Raw genomic sequence first — 19,528 nt, forward strand, 5'->3', positions numbered from 1 at the left:
TAGTAGAAGAGTAGCATATCAGAAACTCCCACCTGGCCATCAGATCAGGTTGAAACCGCTCAAGAACTTCCAGAAGTCGGGGGTAACTGAAGGAGTGGATGGGCAGTGTGGGGGAAACAGGCTGAAAAAGGGAAAAGGAGACAGTTGGAAGGACAGTGTCACCTGGAGAACGTGTGCAGCTAGTGGGACATGCACTGCAGCTGGTGTCAGTGCAGCTCGGGGAGGGCCAGGAGCCCGGGGAGTGACTGCTGGCACTTCTGGGCTGCACAGGCTTCCCACCCTCAGCTTCTCCTTGACAGGGGCAAGAGGAGCAGCAGAAATAACTGCCACCCTGGGAAGTTTAGGAAATAACTGTAATCCTCAGGTTTCCATCCCAAAGGCACTCAAGGGTTGAACCTAACAGTGGTATTTGCTTTGCCAGGTGAGGTTCTACATATTTTGCAGGTGAATCATAAGAGGTGCAACAGTCTTTAGGGCTAAAATTAGTGCTGCTTCTGGCTGGTTTGCATTCGTCTGCCTGTTCAGATGCTTGAGCATTGCTTGAGGGCGTGGAGCTGCTCTCAGCTGCCACCCTGGAGCCTTGGGAAGGTGTGAGTGAAGCCCAGCAACCTGAAAAATCAGAGCACGCTCTGGAAATGCCGTTGAGGTCATAATTTTGTAGGAACAGCAATAATCTAAGTGACACAGTGCTCTCCTAAGATTGCAAGCTGCTGCGCTTTAGTGTGGGCTGTGGACCCCTGAGTGAAGGAGTTGGGCTAGTAAAGGGGCTCTGCTCTGAAGGGGGGATTTTCCCCCTGCCAAATCCTCTGGATCTGCAAAGCTCAAATCAACAGCTTTGGCAAGTCCTGGGGAGCCTGGGAGAGATGTTGCCTTTTTGGGGAGTGAGGTGGTTGTTCATGCCCGATGATGCAGCCCACCCCAGCCTGTTTTTGTGTCCTTTGCTCAGCAAACACCTCGGAGGGAACCACAGCAAGGGCCAGATGGTTGCATCTGCCAGGTTTGGTGTTGCCCTAGTGGGTTTTGAAACAGGAAAGTTTGAAGACCGCTCAGTGGCTCATGGCTTTGAGGTGCTCGAGCATGTCCAAAGAAGAGCAACGAAGGTGGTGAAGGGTCTAGAGCACAAGAGTGATGAGCAGCAGCTGAGGGAACTGGGCTTGTTCAGTCTGGAGAAGAGGAGGCTGAGGGGAGACCTTATCGCTCTCTACAACTACGTGAAAGGGGGTTGTGGTGAGGTGGGTGTTGGTCTCTTCTCCCAAGTAACCAGCGATAGAATGAGAGGAAATGGCCTTAAGTTGCACCAGGGGAGGTTTAGACTGGATATCAGGAAAAATTTTCTTCACCCAAAGGATAGTCAAGCATTGGAACAGACTGCCCAGGGAAGTGGTGGAGTCCCCATCCCTGGAGGGATTTAGTAGCACTTAGGGGCATGGTTTAGCGGTGGACTTGGCAGTGTTAGGTTTACGGTTGGACTTGATGACCTTAAAGGTCTTTTCCAACCTAAATAATTCTGTGATTCTATGACTGCGGTTTCCCATCAAACGCTGCAGGGAAAACGCTGCTTTAAAGCATTACGAGGCTGCTCTGAGCCTGGCTGTGCTGTGAACGTGCGCTGCAGCCCCATGGTTTAATTTTGGAGTGGATTTGGGGTGCTGGGCCAGGCAGGAGCTGTCCCTGGATAACTGCTGTCCTTTCCCCTTTTCCTGCAGAGCTGAGCTGATCCTGGGACTGGAAGTGGAAGGTTTTGTAGTGATGTGTCCAGGTCCCACCCCAACTCCCCATCCACATCCAGGAGACTACAGAGCTGGTCCCGTGCTGTGCACGACACCTGTGAGCACTCCTGCTTGCAGGGTTCACCCTTTTGTCTGTTAACAACCCAAATCTCGGCAGCTTCAGCGTCTGGGCTTCCTTCTAGATCACGTAGCCCTCTTCAGCTGAATGTTTCCTTCCTTTATTGACCACCTTGGGCTAATAATCCCTTTATCTGCATTTGTCATGGCCCTTGAAGTGTGAGCCATCCGGATCCTGCCAGATGGGACGAAAGCTGGGGAGTCTTTTATGAAGAAAGGGAACTATTGTAGCAACGGGGCACATTTCTCATTCTGGAAAGCCCCCAGAATATCAGGATTTTCATCATCACAGCGTTATGTATAGAAATGATATTTTAGGTAATTTAGCAGGTGCTACGTATATTTAATTTTTCTCTCTACATCTGCTTCCTGTGCAGCTGAGCACATGCCGTGGCCGGCTGCAGAGGCACAGGGATCCGACAAATAGGCACAATAACCTTACCAAGGAATTTCTCAAAATATCCTTCCCAGCATGCTTGGGAGCACGGGGCGGCAGGATGGGCAGGGTGAAATAATTACTGGTCTCGGCTCCATCTCATTCAAAAGGGCTAGAATAGTCCCCAGGAGGGGGGACACTGCCCTTGGTCCCCCTTTTTAGAGACATCGTGGCCTTTTGTTCCGCCTCCGCCTGGCAGCATCCCAGCAGCTCCGCTGGCTGGAAGTAACGACTCGCCGGTGCTTTGGGGAAGCTGCAAATCTTCCCCCCGCTTGCCTGCTAACCTTTTCAATCCCGTCTTTGCAAAGTCATGGTCTTAAAGCTGGACCTCATCCCGGCCCGCTCCGGCCTCTGTAATTGCATTACAGAAGGGGCAGGGAATGCGCGGAGCCGGGGGAGCATGGGGGAAGGGCCGGCAGCATCTTCTCTTTAAGGCAGAAGGCGGGAAATTTTGTCAATTTTGGAGCTGATTCCATCTTTTCTGGAGGCTGGGGGAGGCGGGAGGATGGTGGGCTGCGGGCCGTGGCCGCGGGAGCCTGGATGGGCAGTAGGACAGAGGGATGCTCGCCCTGGGGCTGCATCCCCAGCCGTGGGGCTGTGTCCCCAGCACGCCTTGAGCGTGGCGGAGGCTCAGCACCAGCAGGGACGGATCCGTTCCCTCTTACTTGTCACTTCGCCAGCCTGGAGACGCGCAGGCTGAGATTTTTTAGTTCTGCCGCTGCCTCCGGCTGGAGCCGTGCGGAGGAGGCGGTGGGGGGGGGGGAGGGCTTGGAGGAAGCTGGGAAAGAGGAAACAGCAGTGCAGGGAGGGGCAGGCAAGGGGGTCAGCCTGGGGTGATCAGGGGCTGCCGGGGAATGGGGCTGGAGGAACGGGCTTGAAGATACCCCCTGACCCGGGGAGCTGGCTGGGGAGGGGAGGGCAAGCGCGCTGCCCCCCTGCTGGGGGAGGTGATGGGAGGGTGGGAGCTGCAGCCAGAGCAGGGGAGTAAACGGGAGTGAAAGGGGAAGAGGCTGGGAGGAGAAATAAACCCCAGCCACGTCCTCCTCCCCGGAGCGGGGAAGCCTGGGCGCAGCGGGGGCTGTGGGGTGGGAGCAGCGCTGGCGGGGGGGCCGCTGCTGTGGGAGCCAGGAAGCCCCAAATGAGAGGGGAGGGAGGATGCTGAGGGTGTCCCGGCAAAATACCCAGGGCGAAGCACTGCCCGCATCCCTGCCAGGCACCCCGGGGGTGCTGGGGTCTTGTCGTGGGGTGCTGGGCTGTCCCCTCCAGCCCTTGGGGCTCTGACAGCACTGCTCTGGCACAAATACACAGCTTGCTGTGACGCTGCTACGGCTCGTGTTTCCAGCTGCAGAGCAAGGAAAACAATTTTTCGGGAACCTACCAGGCAGTTGTGCAAATAAATGTTTGCAAGACCTTTGGCTGCCATAGTGACAAGCTCCGTAGCAACCCGGCAAGGAAATGAATAATTCCGCGCTCGAAGTGGAAGTTAAAGAGGAATGTGGTGGCTGGGGGTTGCCACAAAATAACTGGTCAGCAAAGCACCTGGGTCCACCCTGCGCTGCTCGGGCAGAGGCTTGAGGAAGCCCTTGGTGATGGGGCAGCCTCGCGGCGCAGCACGCTCTGCCTTTCGTTTTGGCATTCCCCGGTTTCCATGTGGCCCGGTTTAATGAAGGCGTTTGCAGGTCGTGCCCCAGCTGTACCTGCCTCCGCGGGTGCAGCCCCCGGCCCGTGCTCCGTGTCCGCTGTGCCCTGAGCCCCCCTAAGATGCTGCACCCCTGGGTTTGTTGCAAACGTGGGTTTGCTTCCTTCCCTCCAGCCCTAGCTGTGCTGGAAACGTTCCCGAAATGAAAGCCAGCTCTTTTCTGAGCTTTGATGTGTGGAGTAGAATTGAACAGAGAAAAAAAGAAGTGATCTATCCTATGGGGGATGGGTTTTTAGGAAAAAAAAAACCCAAACCCTATTGAGTCAACGGCATTTGTATTAAAAACAGCGAATCCTTGGTCATTTCCATAGGAACCAGCCCTCCCGTTCCGGGCAGCCTCCCCACCGCAGCGCCTGAGGCTGCGGCCGAGCGGGGAGCCGTGCAGCAAGGGAGGGGGTCTGAGGTCTGCCCCCCCGGCGAGGGGAGCCGCGCAGGGCAGGGCAGGGCAGGCTACTCGCTGTTGAATCGGTGATTCACAGCTCTGATTCACAGCTCCATCCTATAGCCGTGGAAGACGGCCAGGTCTGGTCATCAGCTGCGTGCCTTTTTCCAATGCGAGGAGTTATTTTTGGATGTTTTTAGATTACAGCACTTGTTTGTGTTTTTTTTCTGTGCCTCTGAATTCTGGATGATTGCACTGCAAGTAATTGAGGCACTTGAATTTCCTGCTTGGAGAAGTGAGCTCAATACCATTTTTTTTGCAAATCTAAGGCATTTCTAAAATAGCTTTTCTGCGTGTTGTCATGGAGAGCAGGCACACAGCTTTGGGGCTGTTTGTGCAAAAATTGGGAACACTGGGTGCAGTAGATTTGCAGAAAAGGACCTGGGAGCCATCAGGTTGAACATGAGTCACCAGTGCACCCTTGCTGTGATGGAGACCCACTGTATACTGGGTTTTACTGGTAAGATTGTAGTTGGCAGGCCAAGAGAAGAGATGGTTGCCATTAATTCAGCACTGACGGGGCCACACCTGGAGCACTGTGCCCGGTTTTTGGACTCCCCACTGCAACAAAGACACAGCCATATGGGAGCCACCAAGATGATCCGCGGTTTGTAGCCCATGGCAGGGGAGGAGAGGCTGAGAGAGCTCCTTCAACTTGGAGGCCTGAGAGCTAGAAGGGTCTCATTGCTGTCTTCAGATGTGCACAGTGAAAGGATGAGGGCCAATGGGCAGATATTGCAACAAGACAAATTTGGAATAGATGTTAGGAAATGGTTTTCACCCAAGGGTGGCCAAACACAGGAACAAGAGGCCAGAGAGATGGAGAAATCTCATACTCAAAATGTTGCTGCTCAGAGCCCTGAACAAGCTAATATAAAGTTGGGTCCAGCTGAAAGCTTGGCCCAGTTTTGAGTGGGGTATTGGACCAGAGACCTTCCCATCTTTGTTAGGCTGGGTGCTTCATGTCCCCCTCCATCTGAATCAGTCTGAGATTTAGTGATCCCACGTGGCATTAAGGGCATGTAGGGCTTTGGCTGTCCCCCTGACGCTGCGGTATAACCGTAAGGCAGGGGCCAGTGAAGTTCACCATGGGAGTTCACATGAGTTCACTCCCTCTGTAAGACCAGAAGAAAGGAAAAGGGTCTGAAAGACTGCCCGTCTCGCCAACCTCCGGGGATGAACCTCTCTCTGAGCACTGATGATGCAGGGTCACCCTTCCCCCGGGGCACACATCTCTAAAACACGAGGTCAAAACAACCTGAGCAAGACCCACATGTTTCTTGGTACAGCTGCTCCTTTTGTGCCGTGCACCGAGGGGTTGGGCTGTGTCTCTCTCCCTGTGTCCCCAGGCTGCAGGGATTAACCATGGCCCTTCTTCCCCCTGTTTCCAACCCAACCCTGGACAAATCTGGTGCTCGGTGGTGGCCGGCTCTCCTGTCTGTGCCGGCATGCAGCCGTGGGGCCAGGGGTCATTGGGGTGGAGAGTGAGGACCACCTGGTTAGCGGGGTTGGGCGTCCTGGTGCTACCTCCCAGGTGAAGCCCTCCGGAGCCTCCGCTGCCAGCCGGTGGGGCAGGAGCTGCTGGGGTTAAGTGGTGGCTGAATGGGTTGTGGTTTGCAGTGGGGTTTAGGTTCCTAAGTCCTTTATCGGATCTCGCCCAGGGCTCTATTCCCAGCCCCGCTTGTGACATTAACAGGTCACTGCAGCCTCAGGGTTGTCCCCACCTTGTCCTTGCTGCCCGCACGCTGCTCACTGGCACGACACCGAGTGCAGGGCAGCAGTGCCCATGTCCGAGGAGTCCCAGCACAACCATCATGCGAACACTGAAATCAGTTTGGGAGGCAGACAAGCCTCGCTTCTGGCCTCCTTGAAACAGTGCCACCACACACGTCACGGAGGATGGATATAAATAGTTTTTGGGATGCCCTGGGTTGCGGCAGACGGCAGGTATTTCGGAAGCGGTGCTGCTGGCAGTGTCGTGCCGGGGCAGCCTCTGCTACGTTAGTTCTTGTTTGCATCCTCCACAGAGAAAGTGGTGTGAGTGCAGTGCCCTGCGCCCGGCTCGAGGGGGATCCGGCAGGCGGTACAGAAAGGGAAGGGATGGATGGTCGTGTGGTCCTGGCACAGGTCCTGCGTGTCTTCGGGCAAGTCGCTTAAGACCAGATTTTCAGCAGAGCACCTGGGAGTGTCTGTACATGCATCCTTACACTCAGATCCTGTGTTTCAAAGGGACTTTGCCCGTATATACCCCTCACTGGGTCCAAACCAAGCTGCGCGACCGAGCAGGGCCCAGCATTTTTAATTCCTGTCCACAGAACATTTGCACGAGGAGGACAGAGGAAGCGCTTGCGCATTCAGGGCTGTGATGCAGCTGGGGCCATGACCTAGACGTGGGACCTGCCCGCCCTTACAAGGTCACCGTGGCAGGTACAACCTTCAAGGATGTGCCTGTGGGTCCATCCCATTTCTGAAATGGCCGTATTGAGCCTGTCCTCTGTGTGAGAGCTGCAGCGGGCGCAACCGTTGGGGGCACTCAGGCAGCGGGATGCTCAGCACAGTGGTAAAGAGCCCATCTGCCACCCAGCACGCAGCACTGAGTTGGCACCAACAGCGCCTGCGCTGGCACGTGCAGCGTGCGGGGTGCCGAGTGCTCAAGCACGGAGCTGCCGGCAGAAAACCCCAGAGCTGGGGGAAATCTCGGCTCTCTGAGCATGTCTGAGCAGGGCTTCGGGGTCTGAGCAGGGCTTCGGGGTCCAGCGGCTCCTTGGGTGCAAGGGCTGGGTCCACAGTGGTGGAAGAGGAGGCCGTCTCCGTGCCTTGCAGCCCGATGGTTTGAACATCTGCCCTGGGAAACAGGCTCGGCTCTCTCCAAGGGGCAGTGCTTTCAAACCCTTCCCTCTCACTTCTGGAGAGCTCCCAGCTGCAAGGTCAGGGGCAGCCCTTGCCCCAGGCAAGGCAGCACACAGCCAAGGGGCAGAGCCTGGCATCCCAGTGGGCGGCAAGAGCTGCGGGTGGTCGAAGCACTCAGGTGGGAGAGGGGAGACCGGAGGTCTGAGTGATGTGGTCACTGAGGGCCAGAGCAGAGGAGGACCCGGGAAGCTGGTGAGGTGTTTTTAGGTGTCTCTGCTTGAAGCAGTGAGGCTCCGGGGGGGCTCTGGGAGCACAGCCCTGACCTTTCCGGAGGGGAAGTGCCACCACCAGTGAGTGGTGGCCAAGCACAGCTGGCACCTGACAAACGTGAATGCAGGGCTTTGTTAGACTGCACAGACTGCTGAGGGTCATCACAAGCCCTCCTTAATCAAAGCCTGCTAGCATCCCCAGAGGTTTCCCAGGCAGTTCTGTGGTGCTCAGCCCCTCCATCTGCCAGTCCCGTGGAACCAAGGAGGGTGCCCACCTCCCTTCCCTCCTCTCCTCGTTGCTCCAGCCTCCACAGGACTGTTTGCTTTTGGCTTTGCAGAGCTGGCAGCTGCTCTTGGCCTCCCTTCAGAGCAGGTTTTGCAGTGCTGGGCAGCTGGATCCATGCTGATCCCAAAGCCCACCACGCCGTGGGGTTTTCTCACCCTCTGTCTTACGAATGAAGCTGCAGAATGGAGTTGTAGCCTGAGATAGCTCGAAAGGTGCATCCACTCACATGACCTGCAAAAGGAACAGAAGACTTGGTCGTACAAGGGTGCATGCACCTCTGGGACTTTAAGGACCAGCATTTTCTGTGGTATTGCATTATATTCGTGGGAAGGCATTACATTATGTTGGTGGGACTTTTGAGGTGATGAGGTGCTGGCTGTCTCTGAGGTCTGAAGACTGAGCCCCCACGTGCTTTTGGTATTGGTGGTTATTCTTCAAAAACGTGGAGAGGGATGGAGACCTCTCAAAGTGGCTTGACTCTTGAGTGTTATTTAATAGAAGGATTTAAAGCCTGCAAACTCCTCTTCGCCAGCGAACAAGCCTGCAGTCTTGGCTTCTCACGCTCTCTGACAAGTCCACTCCTCCTGACTGAGTTGCAGTAACTTGCTGTTTGTTTTTTTTCCCCATAGATCCCAGAATGGAGAGGAAGGTGGAGCCTGGCCGAACAATCAGTTTGACACAGAGATGCTCCAAGCCATGATCCTGGCTTCAGCAAACGGTTGGTCTCTGTTGCGCGTGGGAAAACCACGGCACTTGCTCTCGCGCGGACACCTCAGATGCATGCCGTTAGATAAGATGCTGGTGGGACTTACGTATCTGGGTTAACTGCGGTGGCTTCAAAAGTCCTTCTTCAACACTTGCTGGTGGAAAAGCACTGCTGTCTATGTCCCCCTGCAGAGGAGAGGGGTCGGGAAGGATTCAGGCAGAGGAGGTGGCATGTAGCCATGAGCTTCAGGCATGCTGTAGACAGGGGTACCTCTACCACCCAAACTATATTATCTGGGTACTGGACAGAATGTTTTCTGGCTCATGATGTGGTTGCGTTACATGGAAGAGCCGGTCTTGAGATGACGTTTTGTAAACTACTTGGTTCCAGAAGGTCATGGTCAATGAAACGTCTGCTGTGTTGCAACTTGCCGAAAGGCGAGGAGGTAGGAAGCTTGGAAGATTTGCTTGTGGCTAGAGACTGGGCCAGGAACACAGTAAATGCCTGATTCAGTAGCCCCAACAAGCCTCATGGCCAGAGATGCTGGCGCGTGCTCCCTGCTCACGCTGGCTCCCTCCGCTGAGCCGTGGGCTCGCCAAGGTTTGCCCCACCGGCTGCTGCTGGCTCTTTGCAGTTGTAATCACTAGGGTTTGCTTTGGGGTCGTTTTGGGTTGGTTTGTTGTGGTTTATGACTGTGCCGTGTGGAAGCGCTGGGCAGGGAGGGGTGTTCCCGTGCACACGCAGTCCCCGTGGCTTTATATAAAAGAAGTGCAATTATCACTCCGTGCAGCGCTCTGGATGAAGAGGCTGGTTTTCATACAGCCTTTATTTATAAATACCTCCAAGTCTTTTTGCCCTTGATTTAAAAATAGAAGCAACATTACAGCCATAAACCCCTGTGCAAAATGCTTAGGATGTTTCCTTTGAGCTGTTGGGAGAGAAAGAATCTGGGGGAGGAGGGATGGCTTTGGTGTTGCTTTCTTGGAAAGCTGCTGCAGTTGAACTTTGCTCCTCTGCAGACACCAGGCAGACACAGCTGCCATGGCTGGGGAAGGGGACGAAGTTCTTGGGCAAGGGAGTTGTTTGCACTCAAGGGAAAGAAACAATGCGCAAATGTGTCTCCGCTCTGAAAAACGACCATGGAAAAATAGCCTCTGGGGTTGCATATGGTTATCATCACCCAGTGCCTCCAGATCCTGTTTCCTTGCTTGCAAATAAAGCTGTTTTTCTGACTGCCACTCTGGCAGTCCCCAGGATCAGAGAGCTGAGCGGGTCCCTTCCAGGTTAAGCACCGACTTCTAGATAGCCCTGGGCCCTATTGCAGCAAATCTCCCCCAATCCACAAGTCTCAAACAGTCCTAACCTCTCCCATGGCTTCAGTCTGCCCAGAGGGTTCATTTAAATCAGATCCATCTGCTAGAAAAGGGCTTCCGCTGCTGCAGCCCCAGGGAGAGGATGGCTCTGTGCGCTCCGTCCTTTTCTTGCCCATGCTGGTCCCTTGTTGCGCTGGCTGGCTGGACGGACAGATGGACAGACGGAGGGGCAGGGGCCGGGTGGGGACACAGCGCAAGCTTTTTCCACCAGCGCTGTGTTTTCATGTCTCCCCTGCTCTCTGTCCCCCCTTTTCTGCTCTCACTCGTTAAGCTAATAGTGTTGATTGGAGCAGGCTTTGATTAGGGGCAGTGCTAATTGTCCGTTAAGCTTTGTGTTGCCCATCCTCGGGTGATGTTTCCTGGCTATTTAAACGATCCTTATCTCTTACTGTCACCTGCTGAGCTCTCCTTGAGCTCTGGGGCTGCAGGTGGGACACAATGACACAGGTGATGGCATGGGGTGCCCTTCGCTCACCCGCTCCTCTGAGCCTGAGGAGCATCCTCCTGCACAGAGCGGTGGAGGCTGACTTCCACCGCACCACGTCAAGCCCACGCTCGAGTCCGCACCGAGCAGAGACCACCCGGAAGGCAGAAACTCCTCTGATGTTGCTCTGCTCCATGAACTAGGGATGCCCCCCAGAAGGGGCTGGTGATGACATGCGTGCATCCTTACCCTGTGCCAGGGCTTATCCTTCGCTTCAGCAAGAGGCAGAGCTGGCCCTGCCTTGCCAAGCCTGCAGGATCCAGTCAGGATTAAATCGCTTGCCTAATGGTTAAATCACCCTCCCAAGCCAGAGTGCCTGGGGAGCTGGTGTCCCCCCAGGGCTGTAGCCCTGCTATAGGGCTTCTGTCTCCCTTCCTGGACTCCCTTGCTCTGTATCTTCCTCCCCTGCGGCTGGGAACAACATGAAACGCCGGTCTTTTGAGCCATCTGAAGGGACAGAGGCAGCTGCTAAGCCAGACCAAGGAGCAGGGATGACACCAGACTCCAGGACACCAGACAATGAAGGGCAGACATCCTGTCCTTAAAATAACGCTGGCTTCCAGTGAGAATTTATAGGGGTACCGTGAGGCGGTGGGAGAGCAGACGGAAAGGCAGCCCGAGGAGGTCCTCCTCCCCGGCTCCGCTGCCCGCAGGCAGGGACAGACGCGCTATATTGGGTTCTCCTGAAAGCCCCATCGGCAGCTGCAGCAGCACGTGCTCCGGGGCTGCCTCTCCTCTGCTTACAAGGGCAATGGAGCCACTAGCTGGTTATTTTTGCCAAAGCCCAAATTCTTGTTTGCCTCCTCAGGACCGCTTGGGATAATGGCTGGCTGCTGGTAAAGGCTGAGCGTAACCTTTCCAGCAACAAGAGCTGAAGTGCCCTGCTTGGCAAGAGCAGCTCAGCACCCATTTATAAACTCTATTGTCCCTGTTCTCTCTTTTCAGCCTTAATGTCAATGTTACCTAGAAACAGCCCTTTGCTCTTACCCTGGACCAACTGGCAGGCTGGGAACTTCACAGGCGGCTTTTTCTCCCCTGTGAAATCTGTGCTGTGACTGCAGACTAGTTCATGGGGTCCAGTTGTCCTGGATGCCGCTGGGAGCCCCCAGTCTCCTCGCTGCCCTGGTGCAGCTGGGAGGGTCCAGCGGGGAGCGCACAGGAGAAGGTGCCCAAGCCCACCGAGCCCCCAGCCGGGCTGTATCCAGCTAGGGGAGCCCAGAAAAAAAAGAAATCTCCCCCGCTGCCAGAGGCTGTAACCCACCCACGAGCCCGTCCCTGGCTGCAGCCTGGCCTGACAGCGCATCTCCGGCCATCCCGTCCCTGTTCATAACACCCCGACGGGTGTGGGGTTAGTTGGTTGTTAATGAAACAAGCCGCTGATGAGGTGAGCCAGGATTAGCGACAAATATCACTAACTGATATGTTATCTCCTCCAGCCCTCCTAGAGGTCCTCAAAGGTCTGGGACGCATTTAATGGGAACTGTAGAAAAATTCTCCTGCTGGTGAATGCTTCCCCAGTGGAAAGCAACATGGCATTGCCCCACGCTGGTTCGCTGTGTTTGTACATGCTCCTACGCGTCCCTGGACCTCGATGCACAATATCGCGCCCGGTTTTGGACTCGCTGTGTGTTTTCCTCCTCCTGCTCCAGCAGAGCAGCTGGAGCTTTTCAAACTGCGGTTGTTTCATATTTCCGACCTCTGTGAGAGGACACAGCAATATTTCAGGAGGCCGGTGGGATGTGGCCCAGCTTTTTGTCTAGCTTTCTGGCTGGCTTAGCTGCCTCCATCTGCTCAGGGGAAAACCAAGGCAACACGGAGGCGTGCACAGATCTGGTCTGGAGTGAGGAAAAACACGAGGGGACCAGCCCACGTTCTCTGCTCGTCGTTTTTCTTTATTCCCTTAGTCTCTTCGCCTGCGAAAGGAGGGGGCAGCAGCCCCGGACTCTGCCTTGGGCCCTGCAGGTGCCCTGGCTGGGTCTCTCCAGCCTCCCGGGAGAGCGTGCCTGTAGCCACATGCACGAAGCCGTTAAAAGGCCGAGATCGGATCCGTAGTATCCGATGCAGAGGCAGTGTCTTGGCAAACCGTTTCTGAGCAGGGCTGGGCCAGGGTCCCACCACGGGCTGTGCACGGGCAGTCATGCTGGAACGGGGTCACGCAGCGGCTCACGGCGACAGCATCGCTCGTGCCCTGCCGTCCCCGCCGCGCTCGTTTCTCCCCCTTGCCTCCGTGCATCCCCCCGTCTCCATCGGGTCTCTGCCTTCCAGCAGTGCCCCAGCATCCCGTTTGCTCTCTCCGTGCTTGGGGCTTCGCAGAGCGATAGGAATGAATTTGCCTTCCCCTCCCCCTTCTCCCGGATCTGGACCATCAGACGCGCTTGGGTATCGATTCGCGTTGTGCTTGGCTTCCTAGAGCCATTTTGCGGTACTGCAGGGGAGGGATTTTAATTTCTCCTCTCATGTTCTCTGCTCCCTGAATAAACCTGGCTGGAGAAATACTGAGGGCAGGGTTTTAAATGCAGCAGGAAAAAAAAAAAAATATTGGCTTTCCCTTAATGCATGACTAAAGGTTGTGGCTGCACAGTATGTTTGTAATGGGCTGCTTTCGGGAAGCGGGGGGGGGGTGTTTTTCTGTGGAGGCAGCAGCCGGGGAGGGGGCAGAGCAGGCAGCGTCAGGCAGGGCAGGGGAGGCTGCCCTACCCCAGCCAGCCTCCAGCCCCCAATCCCGAACCTTTGGCAACGATGTGGAATTGAGGGATTGCCACGCTGCCCAGCACGCACGCTGCATCCCGTGGAGCGGTAGCGCTGAAGGCTGGGGTTGAAGGCTGGTGGCACCGAGGTCTGGGTTTGACACCCAGCAAGAGCCTTTTGGGGCTGCTGGGGCTTGGGGGGGGGGTCTGGCCAGCACTAACAACCTGCCCTTCTCTTTTGCTCCCCCCCTCCTCTGGCATCCCCCACAGAAGCCGCTGATGGCAACTCGACCCTGGGCGGCGGGACAGGCACCATGGGGCTGAGCGCCCGCTACGGCCCCCAGTTCACCCTGCAGCACGTCCCCGATTACCGACAGAATGTCTACATCCCGGGCAGCACCGCCACCCTCACCAACGCCGCCGGCAAGCGCGACGCCAAGGGCGCCGGCTCCTCGGGTGGCAACAAAAAGAAATCTGGGAAGAAGGAGAAGAAGTAGAGAAGAAGAAGAAGGAGACCTTAGAGCTACAGGGCAGCCGGCTCCAGCACTCCCCCAAAACCACAGCCCAGGCCGGAGGAAGAATGTAAATTTTTTTTTTTTTTTTTTGTGATGCAAAAAGTAGGAAATGCTGCGAATGTATCTTTGTCATCATCATCAGCGCTAGGAGCAGGGTCTCGCTGCTGTTAGATCTCATGATGAAAACCAATCCAGAAGCTAAACCGAATGCAAACAAGTGCCCTGTGAATACTTGCTAACGTTTTATACGATCCCTCGGGTATTAGAATATGCAAAGGTGGAAGGTCTTCTGCCACGTCTTTGGATGCGATTTGCTCCCAGATAGTCTGAGAACGGCACGAGGCTTGTGCCTGGCTTTGCCCAGTGTAAATAATTTTAACACGGATCTTTTAATTTGTAGACCTTCGATCATTTTTCGGAAAGGAAAAGGAAGTTCCTTAGCTTAGAGCCCATGCTCCAGATCTTTGCTCTTAAACTTTCCATTAGTAAAATTCACCTCCAGTTAATGATAGCGATGGGTTTGTTGCTGAGAAGTCGGTAGGGAGTGCTTCAGTTCCTGCTTACCTGTTACCCAGAAAAAAAAAAAAAAAAGTGTTTATATTGCATGAGTTAAAAGGAATATGGCAAAGCTGCACCCTAAACTTTTTTTTTTCTTTAAAAGTGCAACCACCAATGGCCTGAAATATGAGACAAACCACCCCCCTCCTGATGTCTGAGAGTTAGGGAATTCAATGAGCAGCGTGCCGAGGTGTGCGGCAGCTGCCCCAGTGGTTCTAGGGGTCTCCAAAGAGCAGACACATCTCATCCCTTCTTTGCAGTAAATATTTATATGTACAGTCAATGTTCTTCTGGAATTAAAGCTAAGAGAGTCTTGGTCCCCTGCGGCCAGGCAGCCATCTGGCCGAATCCCCGCCGGGGGGACGACGCTTCGCGTTTCTGCACACCGTGTCTGCATGCACATCCTTCACCTCGCGCACCTGCACGAGCGCAGTTAAGCCCCACGGACCCGGAGAAGTCCTCGCATGCCCACGCAGCGCGGTGTGAACGCACCGGCAGCCGCCCGAGCCTCCGTGCTGGGGCTGCCTTGGGGAGGGGGGGGGTGAGCTCGGTCAAGCGGGATGGGGAAACTTATCACTTTTTATTTGGGGTGTAGATCCCCCAGATAAAGGGGTTAATTTGGGGTCTCACCCAAAGGGGCGAGATCCGCGGAGCTGCCGGCGCGTGGCTTTGGTGCAGAGTTGGTGACTGAGCAAGTGACGGTTGGTTTGGTGGCGTTTGGGGACCAGACCCGGAGAAGGGACTTGAGAGCAGTGGGTGAGCGCGGGGCGATGCTGCAAAGCCAGCGAGCCGGGGCGACAAGGCGGGGGGTCGCATGGGACCACGTTGGGCCGGCAGCCTGCAGGAGGTGATGCTCCTGCTGGCTTTGGGCTTTCCACCCCACGGAGGGATTCGAAGGATGAGGAACAGAGTTCCTCCAGTGTGCCCATCACCCTTGCACCGGGCCGGCTTCCCATACCAAGGCAGCTCCGAGCCCCCCGGGGAGGCAAGAGGGGGGCTTTGTGTCGCCAGAGAGAGGAGGGGGGCCGCGGGGTGGCCAGGAAGGGGCCGCGCCGGGTTTCCCAGGGGTTGTGTATTGTTTTTTCCCTTTTTAATCACTAACACGTAACGCACCGGAGCAGATCCAGCCCTCTCGGCCAGGCTGCGGCACGGCACCAGTCACCCCACCGGCACCCCCCCACCCCCCCCCGCCCCGCTCCGGGCTGCAGGAGCATCCGCCGTGTTTCATCCGGATCCGGCCACCTCCGGCGCTGGCCGTGCTGGGAGCGGTTCCCACCCTGTCCCCTGCAGCTGCCACCTGCCCCCCCTGAAATGCTGTAGCTGAATCGTAGTCTTTATATTTCTTTTTAATCTGCAATCAGAGGTAGCGTAGTGAGTGTCGTGTATTTAGTGGCGTGTTATTTTTAATCTCGGTAACTGACTTGTGGACACCAGTATTTTCACTTTTCTCTGTATCTTCTTTCCATGTGGTCTGTGCTCCGAGTGTACGTGAAATGAAACACGTTTGCCCTTTCAATGTGTCTAATATTGAATTATACTTATATATTATATATATGCTTATATCCTTCTTATACCCATATAGACCAATGTCGATGTGTTACACGCAAGTTTTATACTCTAATATTTATATTGCTTTTTTTCTTTGGGAAAAAAAAATAATAAAATGGTTTCTTCTGAATAAATGGTGCTCATTCCGATGGGGAGAGGGGGGCACAGATGGGGCTTGTCCATCCCGAGGCTGCCGGCGGCGGGCTGGCTCAGCCCCAGCCAGGTTCTGGCAGTGGGGATGCTCATGGGACCCCCCCCATCCTGGGGTCCCCCAGGCATTTGGGGACGTAGTTGTGGGTGGCACCGGTGTGATCCCAGCTGGTATTTTTGAGGGAGAGCAGGGCAGACCCTGGCACCCCCACTGAGGAGACCACGGTGTCCACAGCTACAGCCCCTTCCTCAACACGGAGTGGATCCAGTTGCCCTTCCCCGTCACTGGCAGGGATCTGGTCACCCTTCCCCAGCCTGGGGGGCTCTGGGGGGGATCTGGTCACCCTTCCCCAGCCCTGGGGGGATCTGGAGGGGATCTGGTCGCCCTTCCCCAGCCCTGCGTGGATCTGGTCGCCCTTCCCCAGCCTGGGGGGATCTGGTCACCCTTCCCCGTCACCAACGGGGACCCACTCTCCCTTCTCCAACCTCGGAGCGATCACCTGCTTTTCATGGTGCCCGGGCTTCCCGCTCTGTGCTTGTGAGGGGGTGAACGAGGGGGTGGTTAGGCGCTATGCCTGGGGGTCCCCGGCCGAGACAAGCCCCCCACCTTCTCCCTGCGGGACAAACGTCCCGTGGCTCGGAGTGTCACAACCACAGAGGGAAAAATAAGCTGCTGCTGCCCAGATGTGAGGGGGAGAGTGGAGGGGGCAGGGGCAGAGCAACCCCAGGAGACAGACAGACATATCCCCCCCACACTTTGTGTGTGTCCCCATTAGCAGCGTGCAGGAGGCTCCAGGAGCACCGGGAACAGCTCCCCCCCCCCCCCCCCCCCCCGCCAGTGACTCCATCTGGGCTGCAGCTTGGTGGCCTCCACCCCCCTGCCCCCCAGCACCCCCTGAGGCTGCCCTCATACACAGAGACCACCCCCAAAACCCTCTTGCGCACTATCAGACACGCCCCAAATCCCCCTGCACCCCACAGAGACACCCCTCCCACACACACTTCTGCTGCACTCCCACAGAGACCCCTGGAAATCTCTCTTTTGCACTAAAATCACCCAAGGACGCTGAGAAAACCAGGAAGGGAAAGGCACAGCGATGCAAACCCGGCCAATTAGCGCTGATGAAGGGAACCCGGTCAGCTGCACTAATGAACGCGGAGCAGGAACACGCTCGTTGCAGCACGGTTGGCCGATGGGGGACTTGCTGAGCTGGGGTGATGAGAAAAGGGAGGCCAACAGAAAGAACAGTCACAGCCCTGACAAAAGGGATGCAAAGAGGGTGATAAGACCGAGCCCCCAGCGGCTGCTCGGGCTGAGCGGCCACTGAGGATCAGAGGCATCGCTCCTGGGAAGGGCGACTTGGCCTTGGAACGGAGGGGGCGATGCCGGATGCGGGATGGGAGCGGGTGGGGGGGTCTCTTTCACCTCTAGCCATGAGGGGGACTGAGAGACTCTGTGGCTGGAGCGGGACCATGGGTTACAGCCCCCCGGCAGCTGGGCGGGAGGGAGCGGCTGTATCCCACCCCGTGCCTGGTGTGCGTGGGGTGTGCGTGGGGCGCGTGTATGGAGTAAACTTCGAGGTGGCTCAGCTGGTGAGCAGAGGGGGCCTTGGGTGCAGGATGGGGTATCGGGTGGGCAAGGGGCCATGCTGTGATGCTCTGAACATCCCTCAACAGCCAGAAGGGGCTTGTATCCTCCTCCTTGTATCCCTCCTGCTGCTGCTTTGCTCTGCTTCTCCTCCTCCTCCACCTCCTTCTTCCCCGCCGGCACTGGGAGCAGCTCAGCGCCTCTTCCCCCGCTCCTGCTGTCCCTTTGTCACCCTCCCAGGTGCATCCATGGCATGGGACCAGAGTAGCCCTGGGCTTCTCCGCAGTCACACTGGGGCTGGAGCCCCCCTTGTTGTTCCCCCGGGGAATGTCCCCAGCTCACTGCCGGCTGCTGGCAGGGCTGGAGCCTGCGGATGCTGCGGGCAGTGGTGGGCCCTGCATCACCAGCTTGCGGGGCCCTTGTTCACGGCAGTCACTTCTTTTGGTTAGTTGACCTTGAAACCCAAAGCAAAACATCATCAAAAAAACAAACAACCAACCAAAAAGGAATTGAGCAGACCCAGTTTTCTGCTGGATTTGTGAGCTGAGCTGACTCGTGGTTGCTCGCCACGGCGAGGGCTGGGTGGGGAGCTGGTGTCTTGCCCACTGACGTGCTCCTTGGCATCAGGCTGCTCCTCCGGCCGTGACCTCACCCAGCAAAGAGTGGGGGGGAAAAAAATCACCAAAACAGCTGAGTTTTCACGCAGCTCCCTCCCACCTGCTCCTTCGGGGTCCCCGAAGGCAATCAGGAGGTTTGCCCCAGGTCTGAGACAGGCACTGGGTGCTGCAGGTTTAAGCAGGGCTTTGTGCACTCCTGTGCCGAGAGCCTGCAGCTGGATTTTGAGCCTGCCCCAAGCAGAAGAAACCCCAGGAAGCCGGTGGCAGCGGGGGGGCTTCTCCTCCCATAAAACGCATCAGCGGGGAGGATGGCTGATGTCATCAAAAAGCACTTGGAATTCTTGGCGCTTGAAATAGAAAAGGTCTAAAAGGGACTGGCCGGGGCAGCAGGTGCAAACGGGCCAGGCGAGGAGGTCGGGTGTCTGTAGCAGGGTGACCCAGTGGGGAAGCCCTTCCCTCAGCCCTCGACGACCAGCTCCCCGCCAGCCCCTCGCCGTAACATCCCCCAGAATTTTATTTCCCCCCGGGCACAGCCGGCTCCTCTCACAGCCTCACATTCCCAGGTGGGAACGAAAGATGTTTCACCATCCTCCACGTCCCTTCCTGCTCCATAAATCCACTTCCTGAACGCTTTGATTTATTTTTTTATGTTTTTTAACAGCGTGCGGAGACAGAATAAAACTTGCCTGTTGCTGACTGAAACCTTGTGACTGCGGTGAAGGAGAGGGTGAAGGGAGGGCACTGCCTGCCCTTTGCCAGCCCCACCGGGGCACGGTGGCTGCCAAGAGCGCATCCGTCACGCAGAGGAGCAGGGCCAGCCCTCAGCCACCCTTCGGGCTGCAGGAGACCAGGCAAAACAGGACATGGTGGGATTTCACCCTTTTGCAGCCTGCGGGACCTCACGGTGGCCTCCGCCGTGCAGCGGCGTGAGCTGCTTGGAGCCTGCTCCATCTGTCTGTCTGTCCGTCCCCCGCCATGGTGCTGGTGGCCGGGTGCCGGAGGAGCTTGGGAGCCAACGGCAGCTGCAGCCAAGACCTGAAGTCATGGAGCCGGGGAGCAGGGAGGGCAGGGAGGGGCAGGCAGGGAGGAGGGGGATGCCAGGTGGGATGAAGGCAAACCGGGCGGAGAGGGGAGATGCTGCGGGCACTGTGGTTGGGCCACGGTGCGGCTGGAGGGGCTCAGCTCCAAGGGGACACTGCCGTTCCCCCCGCAGAGCCCACATGCTCCGCTGGGACCCCTGATGCTGCCAGGGTCACCTCACCAAGCTGCTGGCGGAGGAGCCAGCCCCTGGGTCTGACGCTGCCTCTGCAGTCCAGGAGCACTCCCCACCCCGCCGGAGCCCAGAGCTGGCCCCCCCAAAACCCGTCCTGGGGGCACACAGCCAGGCAGGGCTAATTCCCTCCTGGATGCACCCGGCCCGCATCAGTCCCCAGGGAGTTTGGGCAGAGGCAGTGCTTTGGGAAACCCCCAGGC

General features: G+C 56.7%; 1 protein-coding gene across 1 annotated transcript in view; it reads left to right on the top strand.

The window, feature by feature from the left end:
• The window catches only part of LOC309410055 (uncharacterized protein), a 43,742-nt gene extending 28,913 nt beyond the window's left edge, over window positions 1-14,829 (top strand). Inside the window, exons 8-9 of the mRNA XM_082006374.1 lie at window positions 8,459-8,547; window positions 13,350-14,829. Coding sequence (XP_081862500.1) covers window positions 8,459-8,547; window positions 13,350-13,576 — 316 coding nt within the window. The 3' untranslated portion in view covers window positions 13,577-14,829. The remainder of the gene's footprint in view (window positions 1-8,458; window positions 8,548-13,349) is intronic.
• Window positions 14,830-19,528: the final 4,699 nt, after the last annotated feature.

The sequence above is a fragment of the Phaethon aethereus genome (genome assembly GCF_964289735.1).
Source record: "Phaethon aethereus genome assembly, chromosome: 14".
NCBI classification, from domain to species: Eukaryota; Metazoa; Chordata; class Aves; order Phaethontiformes; family Phaethontidae; genus Phaethon; species Phaethon aethereus.